The sequence below is a fragment of the Amblyraja radiata genome, chromosome 4 (genome assembly GCF_010909765.2).
Source record: "Amblyraja radiata isolate CabotCenter1 chromosome 4, sAmbRad1.1.pri, whole genome shotgun sequence".
Classification (NCBI taxonomy): Eukaryota; Metazoa; Chordata; class Chondrichthyes; order Rajiformes; family Rajidae; genus Amblyraja; species Amblyraja radiata.
The window spans coordinates 50,449,031-50,470,013 of record NC_045959.1 but is presented as its reverse complement, the minus strand read 5'-3'; the positions used below and the strand labels follow the sequence as shown (position 1 = coordinate 50,470,013).

Genomic DNA, 20,983 nt, shown 5'->3' with positions numbered 1-20,983 from the left:
TTTACAGATTAATTTAATAAGTGAGGGCAGATAGGCACAAAATGCGGGAGTAACTCAGCGGGACAGGCGGCATCTCTGGAGAGAAGGAATGGGTGACGTTTCTGGTCGAGACCCTTCTTCTGACTGACTCTTCACACACTTTCTATTCTTCTCTCCGCTGCCTGTCCCACTGAGTTACTCCAGCACTTTGTGTCTATTTTCGGTTTAAACCCGCATCTGTCATTCCTTCCTACATAATAAATGAGGGAGTTCTCAAAATCAGTTTTAAACCCCAAGCCTCAACTCGCCGGGCTGGTCGATTTGCTAGATTTTATTCCTTTCCACATACATGCGTGACGCTTCCTCGATTTGTGAATGGTCGAACCGGACGTCGATCAGGGAGGGAGAGAAAGGGAGAGAGGGGCGGTGTTTTGTCAATAGTTTCATTGAAGGTGGAGAGACGAGTGTGGTTCGCAGTGGAGAGGCGAGCGGCCGCTGAGCAGAGTCCCGGGGAAGTAGCCAGCGCCAAGGGCTGCCTTTTTCAACCCAGTTAACCAGCGGGAATTAAAACATTGAGTCCCCAGCGCGAATCCCGAGAGCAGACAGACGTGTTGCTGAAACGAAAAAAAAGAAATCGATTCTCTTTTGTGAAATCAAGGGATCACACAGTATCCAATAAACTGGCCACAGGGAATCAAGGCTACTGTACACAAAACATTGACAGAAAGGCCGGGGTAACATCACTGAAACTGCCCGGCTCTGATGAGTCATCTTGGGTGAAGGATTTAATAGCGGAACAGCTTGAAGTCGCCTTCTCCAGAAACATAACTCGTTTCCCGGGACGTGAGCGCTGCACCGTTACCGGCATCAATTGCACCTCACGGTTAATTAAAACAAACACATAGGACAAATGTCGAGACCACCAGGAAGCCAGTTGTGAACAACCAACAACAAACTGGACTGTCTCTCTACCAGTCAAAGCAGGTACTGCTCGGATGTAGGGGCGATGCGACTCGCCCGTTAAGATTTCCCCGGGACTGGAGAGCTAACGCCGAGACAACTTTAGAGAGGAAGAATAAACAGCATGAACAGGTCGCCGTGAATGCCGGCGAGGATCGGGCCGGAGTGGATGGATTTTCTTGTTTGCGAATGATAGACCGCGGGCAGCTAATAAGTAATTATTTGACCTCCCCGCGGTAGGTTTAAGAGAACTGTCTGCTCACAATGGCATCGGAGGTGATGTGTGGTCTGATCTTCAGACTACTTCTTCCCGTCTGTTTAGTTGCCGGTAAGTGACTCTAGATAATAGCCTTTCTTTACACCTGCGGGATTATTTTTTGACCAGACCGTCGGAAATATCTGTAATGGGTTGTTTTTATTTTTTTTAAACTCCTCTCCGAAAATGCAAACTTTCCCAAAGGATGCGTTGTTTTGCAGCGATTGTTTTTTTTCCTTCTTCAAATAAATGATAGGTTGAAATGCAATGCTATAACGCTGTTTTTTCTGGAGTTGGGCGCAGAGTTTAGTTATTTGTTATTGTGGAGGGAATTTTTTTAAGTATTGAACGCAAGGTTGTGATCGATCAGGTGTATTTTTGTCCGTATCTGTCGCTGTTAAAAAAAAATCTAATTGAGATTTAGGCTGGAGATGAACAAAAACGGCTCCATAAATGCATTTGCCATCGCTCCTACAAGGCAGATTAACACACAAACAGCCCATCACATTCGGTAGGTCGGGAAGGAACTTGGAATCGATTTTCCCCGAGGAGGTGACATGCCGGGGGGAGAAGAGGGAGAGAGAAAACATGGGTACAGCCTGAAAGCAGACTTGAAATTGAATGTGCTCGTCGCCTGTACTGCATGTGAATGGAGTTCCTTGATTAGTTAAGTTGAAATGCGCCTGGATTTAATGAGCGCTGGCAATAAAGGATTGGAGTCGGTAACCACAGTCCCGTCTGCCGTGCAGGACGGGCGAGCGGGCGGCTGGTTCCTTGGTCCAAGGTTGGGGCGAAACAGCCGCCCGGCTGGTTGCAGAGAGCCGCGGCGCGGCGCGATGTGGCCACTGTGATGCGAGCGAGCACTGCACTGAACTGAACCGTCTTGTCAGTTGCGGCCAATGCGGCCGCGAAGTCTACACTTAAAGCCCAGCCGCTGGGCGAAGGGGAAGCAGGCGTGAACGCTGTTTGTAACCCGACTGAATTCCAGATATTATATTTTCCAAATGCCACTCCGATTGAAAGCCACAATTTAAAAAATGTAATCACTTAAAACGAATGTAGCGCGTATTACATCGTATAACGCAGACGGCTGTGGAGGCCAGGTCAATGGATATTTTTAAGGCGCAGATTGACAGATTCTTGATTATTAAGGGTGTCGTTTGGGGTTATGGGGAGAAGACAGGAGAATGGGGTTGAGAGGGAAAGATAGATCAGCCGTGATTGAATGGCGGAGTAGACTTCCTAGGCCGAGTGGGCCAATCCCTTCCCTATAACTTATGAACATGAGTACCAGCAAAATATTTTTGGAAAAAAGTTGTAACGTAGCTAATATCACAGCACAAGATGCCATTAATTAACAAATATATATAGAAACAAGGAATACCAAGAAAAGACACAAAATGTTGGTGTAACTCAGCTGGCTAGGCAGCATCTCAGGAGAGCATGAGTAGGTGACGTTTCGGGTCCAGACCCTTCTTCAGACAGTTGTTCTTCAGAATAAATACGCTTTTTTTCTGAAGAAGGTTCCCAACCCGAAACTTGCACTAAACGTTGTTACCTTTATCATGTATCTGTACACTGTGGACAGCTTGATTGTAATCGTGTATAGATTAGCACGCAACAAAAGCCTTTCACTGTACCTCGGTACACCTGACACTAAATTCTTGCCTATCCATTCCCTCCACAGATGCTGCCTGACCCACTGCGTTCCCCCAGAAATTTATATTTTCTCAAGATTCCAGCATCTACATTCCCTTAATTTTGGTGACATTTGTTGAGCGAAAAAGATGACCATATTTCGCAACGGTTTTTATTGGATATTTATGCACGATCCTGCTGTAATGCCTCGTACGAAGGTTGTACCTAAGATAGTGTCGTGCTCCATCAACACTGGGCCAAGTCAGACACGATTTGTAGCTCCTGTCTCCAGGGTGGGACTTGAATCTTATTCAAACTTAGTTAGCAATTGAGTTGAGGTAAACATGACATTAGGAATCAATCCACTTTTTGAATAAGTGTTTCACTTAAATATTCAAGTTGGCTTGTCTGGATAGAATGTGTAGAAAACAAAATGCTGGAGTAGCTCAGCAGGACAGGCAGCAACTGTGGAGGACATGGATAGGTGACGTTTCGGGGCAGGACCCTTCTTCAGACTGATGGGGCGGGGGGGAGGAAGGAATTGAAATTTAGCGTTGAAGAGACTGAGGTGTCTTCATAAGACGTAGGAACAGAATTAGGCCATTCAGTCCATCGCGTCTACTCCGACATTCAATTATGGCCGAATTAGTTTTTGCTCCCAACTCCATTCTCCTGCCTCCTCCCTGTAACCTTTGACACCCGTACTAATCAAGAGCCTATCAATCTCTGCCTTAAATATCTAATGACTTGCCCTCCACAGCCATCGGAAGCACTGAATATCTTGTCTCCATTTTTAGGGTGGCAAGGTGGCGCAGCGGTAGAGTTGTTGCCTAACAGCGCCTGAGACCGGGATTCGATCCTGACCATGGTACTTTTTTCATGGAGTTTGTATGTTCTCCCTGTGACCGTGTAGGTTTTCTCCGGGTGCTCCAGTTTTTGCCCACATTCCAAAGATGTGCAGGTTTGTTGATTAATTGGCTTCTGTAAATTATCCCTAGTGTGTAGGATAGAACTGGTGTTCAGGTGATTGTTGGTCGGTGGGCCAAAGGGCCTGTTTCCGCAATGTATCTCTAAACAAACTACGTTTTGAAGGTATGCCCTTTTATTCTGAGGCTCTCATCCTATATCTAGGATATAAGTGGGGTTAGATGAGGTAGACAAAATGCTGGAGTAACTCAGTGGGGCAGGCAGCATCTTTGGGGAGAAGGAATGGGTGACAATTTGGGTCGTGACCCTTCTTCAGACTACGGGTTAGATGAGGTGATGGGGGGTCTAGGAATTGAAAGTTATTGAAGTGTTGAAGAATATGTAAGATGCCTTGGATGTAGCTTCAGTTTAGATTAGTTTACAGATACAGCATAGAAACAGGCCCCTCGGCCCACCGCGTCAATGCCGACCAACGATCCCCGCACACTAACACTATCCTATAACACCAGAGAGTTTATAAATTTACCAAACCAATTACCCGGCAAATCTGTACGTCTTTGGGATGTGGGAGCAAACTGGAGCACCCGGAGAAAACCCATACAGTCACAGGGAGAATGTACTAACTCCATACATATAGCACCCGTAGTGAGGATTTAACTTGGGTCTCTGGCGCTGTAAGGCAGCATCTCTACCGCAGCGCCACCATGCAGCCCATTTAGATGAGGTAATGGGAGTGATAATGGCGGTCTAAATTGAATTAGATGAGGCAATGGGAGTGTAGGAATACAAGGAATTGATAGAAAATATTTTAACGCCAGCTTCTCACTCTAATGTTAGCAATGACCTGGAAGAGTCAAAGCCTAGAAAAGGTTTTGTGATCAATGGGATGTTTAAATGTCTGTCGATGCAGTTCATGTGCAGTTGCAACTTCCTTTCCTCCGTTAACTTACGGTTGACTGGAATGTATCAGGTAAAAATCCAGACAGCCCTCTTGTGCAAATAAACACTACTGACCCCCTCCCCTCCCCTCCCCTCCCCTCCACTATGTCCCTGGCTTCTGATTGTAATTCTCACTGTCAGTAGCTTTCAAAGGAGAGTGTCGATTTTTATTTTTCAAGGGTTTTCAGATAACAAGGCGAGCCTTCATAAATTGGTGTGTGTTGCCACACTGAGACACTGAGAAAGACAGGAGGCACATTAGCCATTTGATGTTCAGTTTTTAGTTTAGTTTAGAGATACGGTGTGGAAACAGGTCGTTCGGCCCCACCGAGTCCACGCCGATCAGAGATCACTCCATGCATTAGCACCATCCGACACAAACTGGAGACAATTTACAATTTTACCATTGGTCTACAAACCGGTACATCTTTGTGTGGGGGGAAACCGGAGCAGCCAGAGTAAACCCACGCAGGTCATGGGGAGAACGTACAACCTCCGTACAGACAGCACCCATAGTCGGGATCGAACCCGGGTCTCTGGGGCTGTAAGGCAGCTATTCTACCGCTGTGCCACCGTGCCAGTTTTGTTTGGGACAGGGTGGTGTTGCATGGGTAGTGGTGCTTCTAGGAAGGTTGTACTCCAACCCTTCCTTGTCTAAGTATGCCCACCACAACCCATCTCATGCATTCAGGGAGCCATCGTGATCTACCTGGTGATCTAGGGCAGGGGGTCCCAACTTGACCTGCAAACCTTGATGGTGATTTTCTTGCCCAAGCTTGAGATGAGTAACATAGCGAAACTAGGCAGCATCTCTGGAGAAAAACGATAGATGACATTTCGAGTCTGAAGAAGCGTCCTGACCCAAAGCATCACCTATCTTTTTTTCTTCTGAGATGCTGCCTGACCCGCTGAGTCACTCCAGCACTTTGTGAGCCTCTTTGGCATAAATCAGCATTTGTCGTGGTTCTTTGTTTCTTCACTCCCGCCATAGATACTGCCTGACCCATTGAGTTCCTCCAGCACTTTATGTTTTGCTCAAGATTCCAGCATCTGCAGTTCCTTGTATGGTCAAGCCTTTGGGTGTGACCTGTTAGCTAAAGCCAATACTTGTGCAGGGGGCAGCTGGACATTTATGTGAGCCGAGCCACAAACTAAGCTGCAAACACAGTGGATCCGTTGAGGGTTGCAAACTCATTCAATTCCAGGAGGGATTTGGAGAAGATTGGAGAATGGTTAATATGACCCCTGTGTTCACAAAGGGCAGAAGGCAGGGAATCATAGTTTAACATCTATTGTTAGCAAGATGTTGGAGTCAATAACCAAAGAGGAAAGAACTAATCATTTAAGAAGGCTGATATCACTGAACCTAGTCACCATGATTTTATGAAAGGTGTTTGCTCAAATTCTATGAGAAATACATAAAAGCTGAAGGATATGCTTCAAGACGTCAAGAGTCAACTATGTTTATTTGTCGTATGTACAGACATTGAAAGGGTCCAAATCCAAATCGTCCCCTATCCATGTTCTCCAAGGATGCTGCCTGACCTGCTGAGTTACTCCAGCACTTTGTCTCTTTTCTTGGTAAACCGGCATTTGCAGTTCCTTCTTTCTACACTGCTAAACAATGAACTTCTTATTTGAAGCAGCTTAACAGGCCTATAAACATAATACACACAGCTAAAAGTATATAAATTAAGTCAGTATATTAATTTTAAAATATCAATAAATTAATAACCACAACAGTTGCGTGAAAAAATGCCAAAGTCCATAGTGCAACGAAAGAGACATTCCCTAGAAGTTCACGGTTGTTGAGGTTAGTATTGTGCAGTGTTCAAGAGCCTGTTGGTGGCTGGGAGGAAGCTATTGTTGAACTTGGTGCTCACGGTTTTCAGGCTCCTGTACCACCTTCCTGATGGTAGGAGTGAAATGAGAGCGTGACCGGGGTGTTGTTGGTTTTCTTGTTGATATTGGCTGCCTCCTACACATGGTCTTCTCTGTTGTAGAGTTGCTGCCTAACAGCACCAGAGACCCGGGTTTGATCCGGCTTACGGATGCTGTCTGTACAGAGTTTGCACGTTCTCCCTGTGATCTGCATGGGTTTACTCCAGGTGCTCCTGTTCCCATATGGTCACGGGGAGAATGTGCAAACTCCTTGCAGACAGCACTGTAGTCAGGATCGAGCAGGGTCTGTGGTGCTGTGAGGCCTCAATTCTAGCACTACATCGCAGTGCCACCCCTACATGGATCCCTTTCTGTGTAGTTTCCGTTCATGGACACTGAGCTATGTGAAATTGAAAACACAATCACTGTCCTACAAAACAATTAATTTTATACTCTAGTTTGCAAACTAATGTGTGCTGAAGAAGGCTGGCAAATGGTCTAGGGTGCCCCAAACGAAATGCTGATTTAGTCTTTGGACCCAATTGTTCAAAAAGAGCCATAACGCCTGACAGAAAAGAATGTAGGTGTTAGTCAGAATGATTGTTCAGTATAAAATTGTAGGTCATAAATTGGTCATTTACCAAATATAGATATCTCTTTTTGCCTTATTGACATTGAGTCTTGAACTCCTAAAGCCTGAGGATTCTGAATTTTTAACAACCTCTCATTTAAGCTCATTTACAGTAGACCGTAATAGTTATTTTGGTTTTGCGTTGTAATTTAGATTCGGGTTCAAACGTTTCAGGTTTCTGCAGAATTAACGGCAATGAGTTCACAGTGTGAAAAATTATACTTGTAAAAATAACCCCATCAATCTTTGGCAATATGGCGCAGCAAGGATTCCAAGCTGCAGATTATGAGGTGATTTGTGCCTCATTGGACCACAGTCTACAAACCACAACTCTCTCCTGTACCTTCATGTGCCATAACATCACTGGATTTACACAACTTAATGTTGCTTCAGCTATTTAGGACTCGTCATTTATTGAATAATGACTGTTGATGATTTGTAGATACAAGGAACAGCAGATGCTTGTTTACAAAAATAAAGACTCAGAGTGCTGGAGTTACTTAGCCGGTCAGGCAGCATCTCTGGAGAACATGGATAGGTGACATCTCCCTACAACAATCCGTCCGAAAAAGGGTCCTGACCCAAAACATCACCTATCCATGTTCTCCAGAGATGCTGCCTGATCTGCTGTAGTCCTCTAGTATTTTGAGTCTATCTATGGTGTCATTTCGGTTTGGGATCCGTCCAAAGACTCGAGATGATTTTTTATGGGCCTGTCCCACTTACCCGACTTTTTCGGTGATTGCCGGCACTAGTCATAAGTCCTTACAGGTCGCCGAAAATTCTCAACATGTTGAAAATCCAGCGGCGACCAGAACAAGGTATGACTCTTTGGTCGATTACTCATGACCATACAGGCTTCACCCCATGACATGTCTCCAGGGTGTCGCCTGTATGGTCGTGAGTAGTCTCCTCAGTCTCCCAAAGAGTCGTGGCGTCTTTCTGGTCGCCGCTGAATTTTCAACGTTGAAATTTTCGCCGACCTGCAACGGCCTATGACGAGCGCCGGCAGTCGCCGAAAAAGTTACGTAAGTGGGACAGGCCCATAAGGCGTATTAACTTGTTCCAAGTTTTAAAAAAAAATTTAAAAATTATATTTTAGAAAATATATATATTTTGTCTTTTTCTATCTTTTAATCCATTCTTTCTTTCTACCTCTACTATAGTTTGAAGCCATTTTGGCTAATTCATAAAATACTGGAGATATTTGGTACGGGGTGTATATGGGGAGACAGAAACAGTGATTGGTTTAAGGTGACCTTTCATCAGACTTTTGCATTTCGTTAAATTCTTTTTTTGTTTTCCTTCATCCTTTCTATCATTCTCCATACTTACAATTCATTAAATAATGAGGTAAATGATTGGAGTTGACTGTGGCACAGTACAGGGTGGCAGAGACCTGGGTTCGATCCTGACAACGGGTGCTGTCTATACGGAATTTATGCGTTCTCTCCATGACCTGCGTGGGTTTTCTCAGGGAGCTCTGGTTTCCTTCCATACTCGAAAGACGTACAGGTTTGTAGTTTAATTGGCCTGGTTTATTTGTAAATTGTCCCTAGTGTGTGTAGGATAGTGTGTAGGATAGTAGGATAGGTATGAAGAAGGGTCTCGACCCGAAACGTCAACTATTCCTTTGCTCCATAGATGCTGCCTCACCCGCTGAGCTTCTCCAGCATTTTTGTCTACGTTGGATAGTGTCAATGTGCGGGGATCGCTGGTCAGCACGGTCTCAGTGGGTTGAAGGGCCTGTTTCTGCACTGTATCTCTAAACTAAACTGAACTAAATCAACAAAGCCCCAGTGCAAAGTTGACCATGCCATGCCAGTTTTATTTGTGTTTCATGCGAGTTTTCCAATGCAAAATTAATATAATCTGAAGGGGGAGTTAGAATCACAGAGTGCTTGAAATTTCTTGGCTACAGGGTTCAACGGATTTCAGGTTTTCTTTCCATTGCACAGGGTGACCTAACCATAGTAACTTATCACGCAAGGTGGCATAACTAATATTTACATACAGGTCACATTTAGGTGATGACTGATGAATGAGAACATGTATTTATTGAGAACATGGGATTGCTGTAACATTAGGTGAATGGCTGTGCGGACTGGTATTCAGTCTGAAACTGGCCATTTGCTCCACGTTTAATGGAGTGTTTTTCTAAGCAGGACGTATTTTCAATTAACGTTCATAAGTTGTTAGAGCAGAGTGTGGCCATTGACGATGAACCTCTCATCAAGTCTACTCCGCCATTCAATCATGGCTCATCTATCTTTCCCTCTCACCTCCATTCTTCTGACTTGACCCCATAACCACTGACACCTGTACTGATCAAGAACCTATCAAATCTCCACCTTAAAATATCCACTTACTTGGCCTCCACCGCCATCTGTGGCAATGAATTTTACAGATTCACTATCCTCTGGCTAAAGAAATTCCTCCTCATCTCCTTTCTAAAGGTACGTCCTTTTATTCTGAGGATATGGCCTCTGGTCCTATACTCTCCCATTAGTGGTAACATCCTCTCCACATTCACTCTATCCAGGCCCAACATTGTCTTGACTTTGCAGTTTTGAAACTTCTTCTTATCGAGTCCATACACAAGATTAGAAGTTGTTCGGCCAGAGCTGAACACATTTGTCGGCATCTGCATACAATGGTGTCTGTCTTGTGCTTCTTGTGCGTGGTGGTGGAAAGATTGGTGGAAGCAGGGTCGCGATGTGAACACTCTTTCCTTGATCCCAGTTTCGAAACTAAACCATGAGTGAAATCAGTTAAATGGTCAAAACACACATTGCTGGAAGAACTCAGCGGGCCAGGCAGCATCTGGGGAGGGAATGGACAGGCAACATTTTGGGTCGGGACCCGTTGTCAGATTGATTGTAGAAGAATATTTCAAAGTAGGCATCCTTTGAGTAGATTTCACAGTGGAGTAGTACAATGCAGACTCAAGGAACTGTAGGTGCAAGAATCTTGAGCAAAACACGAAGGGCTGGAGAAACTCAGCAAGTCGGGCAGCATCTGTGAAGGGAATAGACAAGGTGACGTTTCGAGTCGGGACCCTACTTTAGTCTGCATATTCAAATATCGCTTGAGTTTCTCCAGCATTGTGTGTGAGAGAGAGTGAGATCTTTCTTGTAAAAGTATGAGTAATTTTAAAGTGGCACATGCATTAGAAATGAATACATGATACAGAGAAGTGCTGAGAAAACCTGCTCAAGTTTCTTTGGAGCGTAGGAGGCTGAGGGGATGACATTATTGAAGTTTACATGAGGGTTGCACTATGCGCAGCTGGTAGGGAGCTGCCTCACGGCGCCAAAGACCCGGTTCGATCCTGCTCCCAGGAGCTGTCTGTACGGAGTTTGCATGTTCTCTCTGTGACTGCGTGGGTCTTCTGGTTTCCTTCATCATCCTAAAGACAGGCATGTTTGTAGGTTAATTGGACTGTAAATTACCCTGTGTGTGCAAGGAGTGGACGGGGCCGTGGGATAACATAGAACTAGTGTGAGCATGGACTCGGTGGGCCGAAGGGCTTGTTTCCATTCACAATTATAATTTTCAATTTTATCAAGCCAATTAACCTACAAACCTGTACGTCTCTAGATAGATAGATGAGGGGAATCACTAAAGTAAATGTTTAGTCTTAATCCCGGCAGAGAATTGTAAAATCAGAGCGTTAGGGAGGAGAGGGGGAGCTGAGAGGAGAGGGATTTAGTGAGACCTTTGGGACAACCTTTTTCACCCGGAGGGTAGTCCATATTCTAGAATGAACTACCAGAAGAAGCAAAAGGAGCGGGTACAATTCTGACTTTCAAAAGGGATTTGCACAGATACATGAATTGGAAGGGTTTAGAATCCTATGGGGCAAATAAGTTACGGGGAGAAGGCAGGGGCATGGGGTTGAAAGGGAAAGTTAGATCAGCCATGATCGAATCGCGGAGTCAGATTTGATGGGCTGAATGGCCTAATTCTGCTCCTGTCTTATGGTCTAATGAAATCAGTGAGAATTCCAACTTGTTTAGCATGGACAAGTTGGGCTGAAGGGTTTGTTTCATGCTGTATAGATCTATGAATTTATTTTTGCTGACCTTAAGCGATTTAGTTTGAGATTTTTTTTGGGCAGTAGCTGACTTCTCCAAACCTTGGCTCCTACTTTAGCTTCTTCCAGGAATCCACTGTGAGCCATTCTGCATGCAAATCTTGCTGGTGTAACTCTGTGGGAATGGGCAGCATCTCTGGAGAGTATGACTGGGTGACGTTTTGGGTTGAGACCCGCAGTCTGAAGAAGGGTCTTGACCCATAAAGTCACCTATTCCATCTCCACACAGATGCTGTCTGCCCCGCCGAGTTACTCCAGCATCTTGTGTCTATCTTCAGTGTAAACCAGCATCTGCAGTTCCTTCCTACACATTAAAATGCAAGCCTTCCCTTATGGTGCAAAGACATGGCATTTTGCAAAACTATATGTGATTCATTCATGATCTTGTGGCTCTGGATCGAAATGCTAATTCGTAACATATTTTACAAGTTTAGAAATTGCCCAAACCTATTCAAGCAACACAAATTTGGTCAGATTGGCTGGCAGAATGCATGCCTGGATATTGGTGGAAACTCTCATAGAATAATCTTATTGTTTACGTGGCTGTATAATTCTTGGCTTTCGAGTCTTGCTTGAGCATCGTTAACAGCTCAGTTATTATGGGTCAATCTTAGCTCGTGTTGGGGTTTTTTCATTATACTCAACTAGTGATTATGCACTCTGACAGCCACTAAAGTTTCTTTCTTAAGAAGAATTTGCAAGCTAACATGATTATTATTACCATTTAAAAAAAAGACATGCATCAATATTAAAATAAACAAAATTTGAATTTTTTTGGTCGATTTTGATCTTTAAAGAATATTATTATTCTTTTTTAGAATTATTCAAATTATTCATCTTTGCTACGTGTGTACCGTACCAAAAACAACCCCAAATTGTCAGGCCGAGGGGCCTGTTTCCACAACGTATCTCTCTCTAGAGGGAAGAAAGTGTCCAAAATGTTGATGAAAATATCAATAAAATGTTAGCTGAACAACAAATGAAGGGATCCATAATTAAGTAGAAATCTTATCAGCTAAACTTGCTGTGGATTTTTAATGTCAGTTTTAGTAGAACCAGCTGTTAACGACTTGGAGATTACGGCTGATCTTGTTTGAGGGAATGCAATTCCATCCACTTGTCTGTTTTCATTTGCTATTATCTCTCCTTCTGCACAGATTCTATGAGTTCATCTACAGTTTGAAGAACATCCTGAGATATTTAAATAGTGTGCAAAGTGTAATAAACACCCAATATGTGGTTTAGTTTAGAAATACAGCATGGAAACAGGCCCTTACAGCCCTCTATGTCAACGCCGACCAGCGATCCCCGTGTATCCTACACACTTGGAACAATTTACAGAAGCCAATTAACCTACAAACCTGCACATCTTTGGAGTGTGTGAGGAAAGCAGAGCATCCGGGAAAAACCCGCGCGGTCACAGGGAGAATGTACAGAGTCCGTACAGACAGCACCCATAGTCAGGATCGAACCCAGGTTTCTGGTGCTCAAAGGCAGCAACTCTACCGCTGCTGTTGCAGAATAATTTGGTGAAGTTCTTGCATATTCCTGGGTGATGTACAAAGATTGAGTAATAAATCTTGAAACTAGGAACTTCAGTTTAATAGAAGCTTTGAACATCTTCCCCATGCTGTTTGAGGGTGTTCCCCAAGTGTAGTAGTGGGACTATATGAGATATAGTCTATATCTCCTATATCCACCCTTTGTACAAAATAGGTTAATTACAAAACAATTCAAACCAGCACCCTTGGATTTACAAGGCAGAATTAGCAAATGTATATTTGTAAAATGGTTTGTCTTCTTCTGGGCCTTGTTTAAATGTTAGAGCTGTGATGGAGATGTTTATGGAGACTTCAAGAAAAATTGTGGCGGATTTTTGCCTTACTGTAATTAAATTCATATGTTTTTAAGGAAAAGAACACTTTGTAGTCTGATATAAGCCAGATACTTTCATAACATTTAACATTTAAGTGACAATTGGACAAGTACAAGGATATGGACATGGACACGTACAAGGATATGGACATGGACATGTACAAGGATATTGACATGGACATGTACATCGACATGGCTAGATCAGGCTTATAGGGACATAGCCAAGCGCAGGCAGATGGGATAGTGTAGTGCAGTGGGATGGCATGTTGGTCATCATGGGCAAGTTATACAGTGTGGAAACCCACCGAGTCTGCACCAATCAGCGATAACACGTACACTAGGATAATCCTACGCACTGAGGACAAATTACAGAAGCCAATTAACGTACAAACCTGTATATCTCTGGAGTGTGGGAGGAAATTGGAGTACGCGGAAAAAACCACAGGGAGAATGTACGAACTCCGTACAGACAGCACCCGGGTCTCTGGCAGCAACTCTGCAGCAACGCCACTGTGCCACTCTCTGAACGGATCTCTGAACTACTCTAGTCTTACATTGCACTTGTGCTAAGATCCACAATTGTGTGCCACATCTCTTCCACATGTGAAATAAAAGTTGACATAGCTATTGAGTTATTGCCATTTTTTATTGTTTTTTAAAGAATCTCATATCTTATAATGTAGGCATGGCATCAGAAAACATATTTAGCCATGGAATTGGAATGTATCATTTTATTTTCAATTAGGGCTAACATTTTCATAATCTAATTATACTTAAACTTAAAGTAAATATATTCTGCATAGTACAAATAATATATATGTACTAAAATAAGCCTGCTAATAATTTTAGCAATATTTGACTATTAATGCATTTTATAAATCCATCAGGTAAGGCAAATTTGCTGAAGTTCTATTTTGAATCATCATTGGAACGAATGTCTGGTATTACAAATAATTTCATAATATAATGGTCCTGCTTTACAGCTCATGCCAGAAAGAAGAGTCAGTCAGTGCACAAACAAATACTGAACTGGTCCACTGATGCGTTTTAGACGTTGGTTCAATTTGCTGTCAGTAAAAATGAAAGGCAAATCATTCGATTTAATGGCCTTTTTGCTCTGAACACTTGGATTTGGCAGAATTATTAAATGAATTCAATTGAATTCAATGTTTAATATTTGGGAAGGAATAAGCCAAGGTTAAGCTGACCTTTGGGTGAGAGTTAAGAAGAGCACAAGAATTGTGCACAAGACATGTTGGTCAGTGTGGGCAAGTTGGGCCAAAGGGCCTGTTTCCATGACTCTAATTAAGACTTGGTTGTGTCAGAGGGATCCCTCATCTCATTTCCTAAGGAATATCATGGTCTTAACTCTCCTCTCCTGCCTGGTCCCCAAGGCCTGTTGATTTCCCAACAAGTCCATCGCAAGTTTGAATGCATTTGATGATTCAGCCTCCTCTGCTCTCTGGGCAAAGAGCAGCCCTAAGGTCCTCAACTCTGAATGATCCAGTGTGTGTCTCCCAGGCCCACAATTTGCAGATGGGACAGTGTATATGGGGCATCTTGGATGGCATGGACAATTTGGGCCAAAGGGCCTGTTTCCACGGTGCATGAGTCTATAACTCTGTAACTTGTGCCTCACAAAATGGAAAGCATGGCCACTTCCTTGTGCCATAGAAAGCATTTTATTGGGATGCATCACAGCCTGGTTTGGGAACAGCTCCATCCAAGACCACAAGAAATTGCAGAGAATTGTGGAAGCAGTCTAGATCATCACACAAACCAACCTCCCTTCCACTGACCCCATCTACACTTCTCGCTGCCTCGGCAAGGCCACCAGCATAATCAAGGGGAGTCTCACCCCGGTTAATCCTTCTTTTCCCCTCTCCCATCAGGCACGAGGTACAGAAGTGTGAAAACGCACATCTCCAGATTCAGGGACAGTTTCTTCCCAGCTGTTATCATGCAACTGAATCATCCTATCAACAACTAGAGAGCGGTCCTGAGCTACCATCTACCTCTTTGGACTATCTTTAATAGGATTTTACTGGACTTTACCTTGCACTAAACTTTATTCCTTTTATCCTGTTTCAGTAGGCTGTGGACAACTTGATTGTAATCATGTATTGCCTTTTCGCTGACTGGATAGCAGGCAACAAAAAGGCTTTTCACTGTACCTAGGTGCACGTGACAATAAACTGAACTAAATTACCTTAAACAATGCGACCCAAAATAGGAACATCTGAAAACGACGTGCTGAATGGTGTGCTCTGCCTACTTACAAAGTTAAAAAATAAAAGTAAGAACATGAGAAAGGGGCCAGCTGATTCCTTCTAACTTGCTCAGACGTTTAACAAGGTCGTGGGTGATCTACCTCAACACCATTTCCAACCACTATCTCCACATCGATTGATTCCTTTAACATGTAGATACTGTATCTATGGAACTCTTTTCTGAATGCAATCAAGGCTCAAGACTCTACAGCCCTTCAGTCCTAAATAGTCTACTTATTTTAAGATTATGGACTACCAACCCCCCCCACACCCCCCCACACCCTTCAGCCGATTTGGGACATCTCAACTAGTGGAGACATCATCCCCACATCTACCTTATTAAAGCCCTTCATGAATTGGATACATTTCGGTGAGGCTAGCTCTACTTCTAGTAGATTCAAGGTCAAAGAGGACCAGGCCTGTTCTGAATTGAATTTCATTGCTCGTACATGTCCTTCAATTGTTTTAAATGATTAGATGCCTTGCCACAATCTAAAATCCATTATTACTGGTTTATAAGAATAAATGTAAACTTTATTATGACTCTACTTGAGTGCTCAAGGAATTAAAGTGTCAATTCATAATCTCCTGTTGCAATGGGGAATTGTTAACTTAAAATGACAGCGTCCATATTAGACATTGCTGAGTCTTTCATCTGATAATGTGATGGTCATGGTGCTCATGCAGCAGAGAAACTTGCCCTCTGTCCAGCAGGTCCACACTGAACATCAAGTATCTATCCATGCCAATTGCATTTACCAGCACCTGGTCCACGGTCTCTTATCTATAGGTGATTCAAGTGCTTGTGTAGCTGCTTTTTAAATGATGTGAGCTTCTGCCTCCACTACCCACTCCGCCAGTGAGTTGTTGCCTGCTGTCACAAATTCTCTCTGTCAACCCTGATGCAAGGTTAATGAGCGAATGGGCCAGAGTAAGTGCTGAGCAATTCAGTACTTTCAAGCTCCCAAAGGAATTCCGCAAACGACCCATTGTCAGAGATGGATGGAAAGTGCTGGTGTTACTCAGTAGGTCAGGCAGCTTCTCTGGAGAAAAATGATGGGTGACGATTCGGGTCGGGACCCTTTTTCAGACATTGGACTTACTCCTGAGGAAGACTAGCATTTCCATAAAGAGCCAGTTTAAAAAAAAAAAAAAAAAAAAAAAAAAAAAATATATATATATATATATATATTTAAGTTAATTTTTATTTCGTTAATTCGGGTGGCACAGTGCCGCGGTGGTAGAGTTGCTGCCTTGCAGTGCCAGATACCCGGATTCGATCCTGACTACAGGTGCTGTCTGTGCCGAGTTTGCTAATTCTCTCTGTGACCTCGTGGGTTTTCGCCGGGTGCTCCGGTTTCCTACCACTCTTCAAAGACATACAAGTTTGTAGGCTAGTTGGTTTCAGTAAAATTGTAAATTGTCCCTAGTGGGATCGTGTTAGTGTGCTGGGACCAATGGTCGGCACGGACTCAGTGGGCTGAAGGGCCTGTTTCCGCACTGTATCATTAAGTTCTCTGAGCTCTGGACTACATATCATTCATTTTGAATATGACAATAAAGTTTGTAGTAACGTAAGAAGTGAAAATGCTAATCAAAAATCACAGCAGGATCTTGATTATTTGGGCGTGGGCTGAGGAATGGTTAATGGGGATAAGTGTGAGGTGTTGTATTTTCGTCAAACCAGAGCACGACCATCGTAATGAATGGCGGGGCCCTGGGAAGTATTATAGAGCAGAGAAATTTGGGAATACAGAATCGTAGGTAGATAGGATGGTCAAGAAGGCTTTTGGTACATTGGCTTTCCATCAGTCGGGCAGGGTATCAGTCTGAAAAAGGGATCTGACCTGAAACATCAACCATCCTTTTTATTCAGAAATGCTGCCTGACCCACTGAGTTACTCCAGCACTCCTGTGTCTATATTAGGTAGAGATGTTTAGTTTAGAATAGAGATACAGTGTGGAAACAGGCCCTTTGGCCAGGATCGAACCTGGGAGTTCCATTTCTGTCAAGATGCTGACTGTCGCATTGAGTTACTCCAGCATTTTGCCTATATCTTTTGTGTAAACCAGCATTTGCAGTTCCTTCCTACGTATGCACAGTATTTCCACTGATTCAATAGCATACAACGAAAAAGCTTTTCACTGTACCGCTTATATGACAATGAACTAAACTAAGTTAAACTAGCTCTACATCTTCCCAATTTGAGCCAACATTGCCGGAGATGGCCACGGCATCCCTATAGAATTGGTAGTGGCCAACTTCCCAATAATGTCCTACAGAGGCAAATTACCAATTAGTGGCCCATGGTGGAACCTGTCAGGAATTGTGAAGGGGCATTGAAAATAACCATAGTTCCTGGACTATACAGTTGAAGCAAAAATCCAATGAGGGCAAATCATTTGCAAAAGGCTACAAAGGGCAGAGGTGAAGGATCAACTAGAAAGATTTAATTTGCAGCAAACCACCTTATCCTTATATAAATAGTGCAATACCAACAAGCAAATGTAATGTTTTTTTTAATTTTGAAATGCAATTGTTATCAATCATCCATTATTTTAATTTTGTCATTACACTGACATATTGATACTGACCAAATATCGGAGAATATATAGCTGTTATACTGCAAGAAACAAATGAAGAACAATTTAGTTTTCGTCTCCTACAGGCTGTAAGGCGATACGGTGAATTCTTTTGATTTGGCAAAGTAGCCAGTTTGCGATTAACACTTGACTGCTTAATTTCCAGGATTAGGTGGAATTTTATTTTTAAAATAAGGAAATTCTTAGCCTGTCAGCAGGGTTGTTAACCTAAGAATATGGACGTAAAGTGGTTTTCAATAAAACTAGATCGAAAAAAATGAGAATTATTTTTATACAGCTGTCATGTAACGTCCAGGTTCAGGAGCAGCTTCTTCACTACAACTATCAGGTACTATTGCAACGCTTAAGAAACATTTAGACAGGTTTAGAGGGATATGGGCCAAACACAGGCAGGTGGGACTAGTGTAGATTGGACATGTTGGTCGGTGTGGGCAAGTCGGGCCGAAGGGCCTGTTTCCACACTCTATGAATCTATGACACTATCAGGCTATTAAGCACTACAAACTCCAAATAGGCTCTGAAATATATAGACCTGGGGACATTATTTTTGCACTATTATTGTCTGTTTATTCGCTGGAATTTAGAAGGATGAGAGGGCATCTTATAGAAACATATAACATTCTTAGAGGATTGGGCAGGTAGATGCAGGAAAAATGTTCCTCATGTTGGGGGAGTCCAGAACCAGGGGTCACAGTTTAAGAATAAGGGGTAGGCCATTTAGGACTAAGATGAGGAAAAACATTTTCACCCAGAGAGTTGTGAATCTGTGGCATTCTCTGCCACAGAAGGCAGTGGAGGCCAATTCACTGGATATTTTCAAGAGAGAGTTAGATTTAGCTAAAGGAATCGAGGGATATGGGGAAAAAGCAGGAACGGGGTACTGATTTTGGATGTTCAGTCATGATCATATTGATTGGCAGTGCTGGCTCGAAGGACTGAATGGCCTGTTGACTGTCTATTCCCTCCCGAGATGCTGCTTGACCCACTGAGTTCCTCCAGCACGTTGTATTTTGGACAACTTCTAGAAGGTTGTCGTCGGTCGGTGGGACTGGGAACCCGCCCAAAGGCTCATTGGACGGCAGAGCCGGGAGGGAACTGGAGACATCGGACATGAAGAGCAAAAGCTAGTAGGAGGGTAAACCGGGGTAATGCCTCCAGCGCCTTCAAGGTCAGCTGTAGGAGGCACCCTTGGGATATAAAAGTGGCCGGCAAAAGGGGAGACAGACACAAAATGCTGGAGTAACTCAGCAGGACAGGCAACCTCTCTGGAGAGAAGGAATGGGCGACGTTTCGGGTCGAGAACTTCCGACTGATGTCAGGGGAGGGGGCAGGACCGAGATAGAATGTAGTCGGAGACATTAAGACTGGTGGGAGGACTGGGGAGGGGATGGTGATGGTAACTGGGAATGGAGAGGGACATCGGTTCGCGGGAACTGCTCCAGTACATCGACCAGACTTTGGACTTGGAATAATGGCGCCAAAAATGGCGGAGCCTGCATGTGTAATATATGCAAAATGAATTTCACTGTGCAATTGCATGTGTGACAAATAAAGCGTCATTGAACCATTATAGGTGGTTGGGGAAATTACAAAACTATTGTCAGTCATACCTCACTCCTTCATGGGTTGCCTTGTTCCAGTCTTCTCCATTCGAACCTGTATGGATAAATATGCTCGTGGCCTCAATTTTTGCTCATTTCTCATTGCTTTTACCTGCTTTGGGAGCAATTGAGCTTGCGATGGCATCGTCTGATATCTGTTGTTGAACAACCTCTCTGGCCCTAAACATTTAACTTTGCATTCATAGAGTTTGAGAAGAAAATTGGTGTTGTAGATTTAAGAAAAAATAAGCATACTTTCTGTCAGTTCTTTCATTTATATCCCCCATTGTCTCTGATTTCCTTCCTGTGCAATGATGTTAATGGAGTTACAATGTTTTCCTTTCTGCATTGGTGCACAGGGGGATTCTACAGTTTAAATTGGTTGAAAAAGGCTCCTTGCAGATGTTCCAGATTCCCTGCAGAGGGTGTCGCATTCCAACAGACCCTGGGACGACAAGCCCACGAAACGCCCAGAGGCAATTGTATATCAGGTGAACCGTGAAATCGGTTTGATATGAGTCCGTAACTTTCAAAGAGTAAAAGGGCAGCGAAACTCATGATGATACTTTCAAAGAGTCAAGAGATGAATGATACAGTGAATTACCTCCTCTTTCTTCTGTATCATTACACCATTCAATGATACGAAGCACTGATACTGAATTATCAATTTTAAGGTTCACTGAATTGTGATGAAATGCATTTGGTTGTTATCGCAGTGATTTTACAAGTGTATGCTTTTAGGTTCCACAGGGAGAAAACAATTCTTCTTGGCTTGTACCACAGCTGTGACCTCCAACTTTAGAGTAAATATGAAAATGAAAAATGCAAATAAGATTAACTTTAAAATCGAGTTGAACGACATGCAGATTGTCGTGCATTTTCCTGACATCTTGGCAATAGGGAAATAATCCGTTTCAACTTTGAATTGCTTTCAAAAGTTCAGATGACACGGTAAAGTGCTTTGTGAAGAAATAAGATGTGATCAATGATATGAATTTAGGGATTTCCACTGTAAAATAATTTTTTGAAAAAAACAGACAGCACCAAAGGTCAAATAGAAAAGAAGTATGAAGAAATTGAGGCAAAATGCCAAAACATGAAGTAAGCTGAATGAGCTATACCATGTGTTACAATTGATTTACCATGGTGCGATATTAAACAGAATTTACAGCACAGTAGCAGGCTGCTCACCCGGTCCGCACCCATGTTTTTATGCTCCTTCGTTTAGCACGGACACAGGCCCTTCAGCCCACTGAGTCCGCGCCGACCAGCGATCCCCGCACACTAACACTATCCTACACACACCAGGGGCAATTTACAATTAAA

The 20,983-nt window shown here is 43.3% G+C and overlaps 1 protein-coding gene across 6 annotated transcripts in view; it reads left to right on the top strand.

The window, feature by feature from the left end:
- The first annotated feature begins 424 nt into the window (after positions 1-424).
- The window catches only part of piezo2 (piezo type mechanosensitive ion channel component 2), a 499,687-nt gene continuing 479,128 nt past the window's right edge, over positions 425-20,983 (top strand). For all 6 annotated transcript variants that reach the window (XM_033019396.1, XM_033019395.1, XM_033019392.1 and 3 more), the window contains exon 1: positions 425-1,267. In XM_033019396.1, the coding sequence (XP_032875287.1) occupies positions 1,204-1,267 (64 nt within the window). In that variant the 5' untranslated portion in view covers positions 425-1,203. The remainder of the gene's footprint in view (positions 1,268-20,983) is intronic.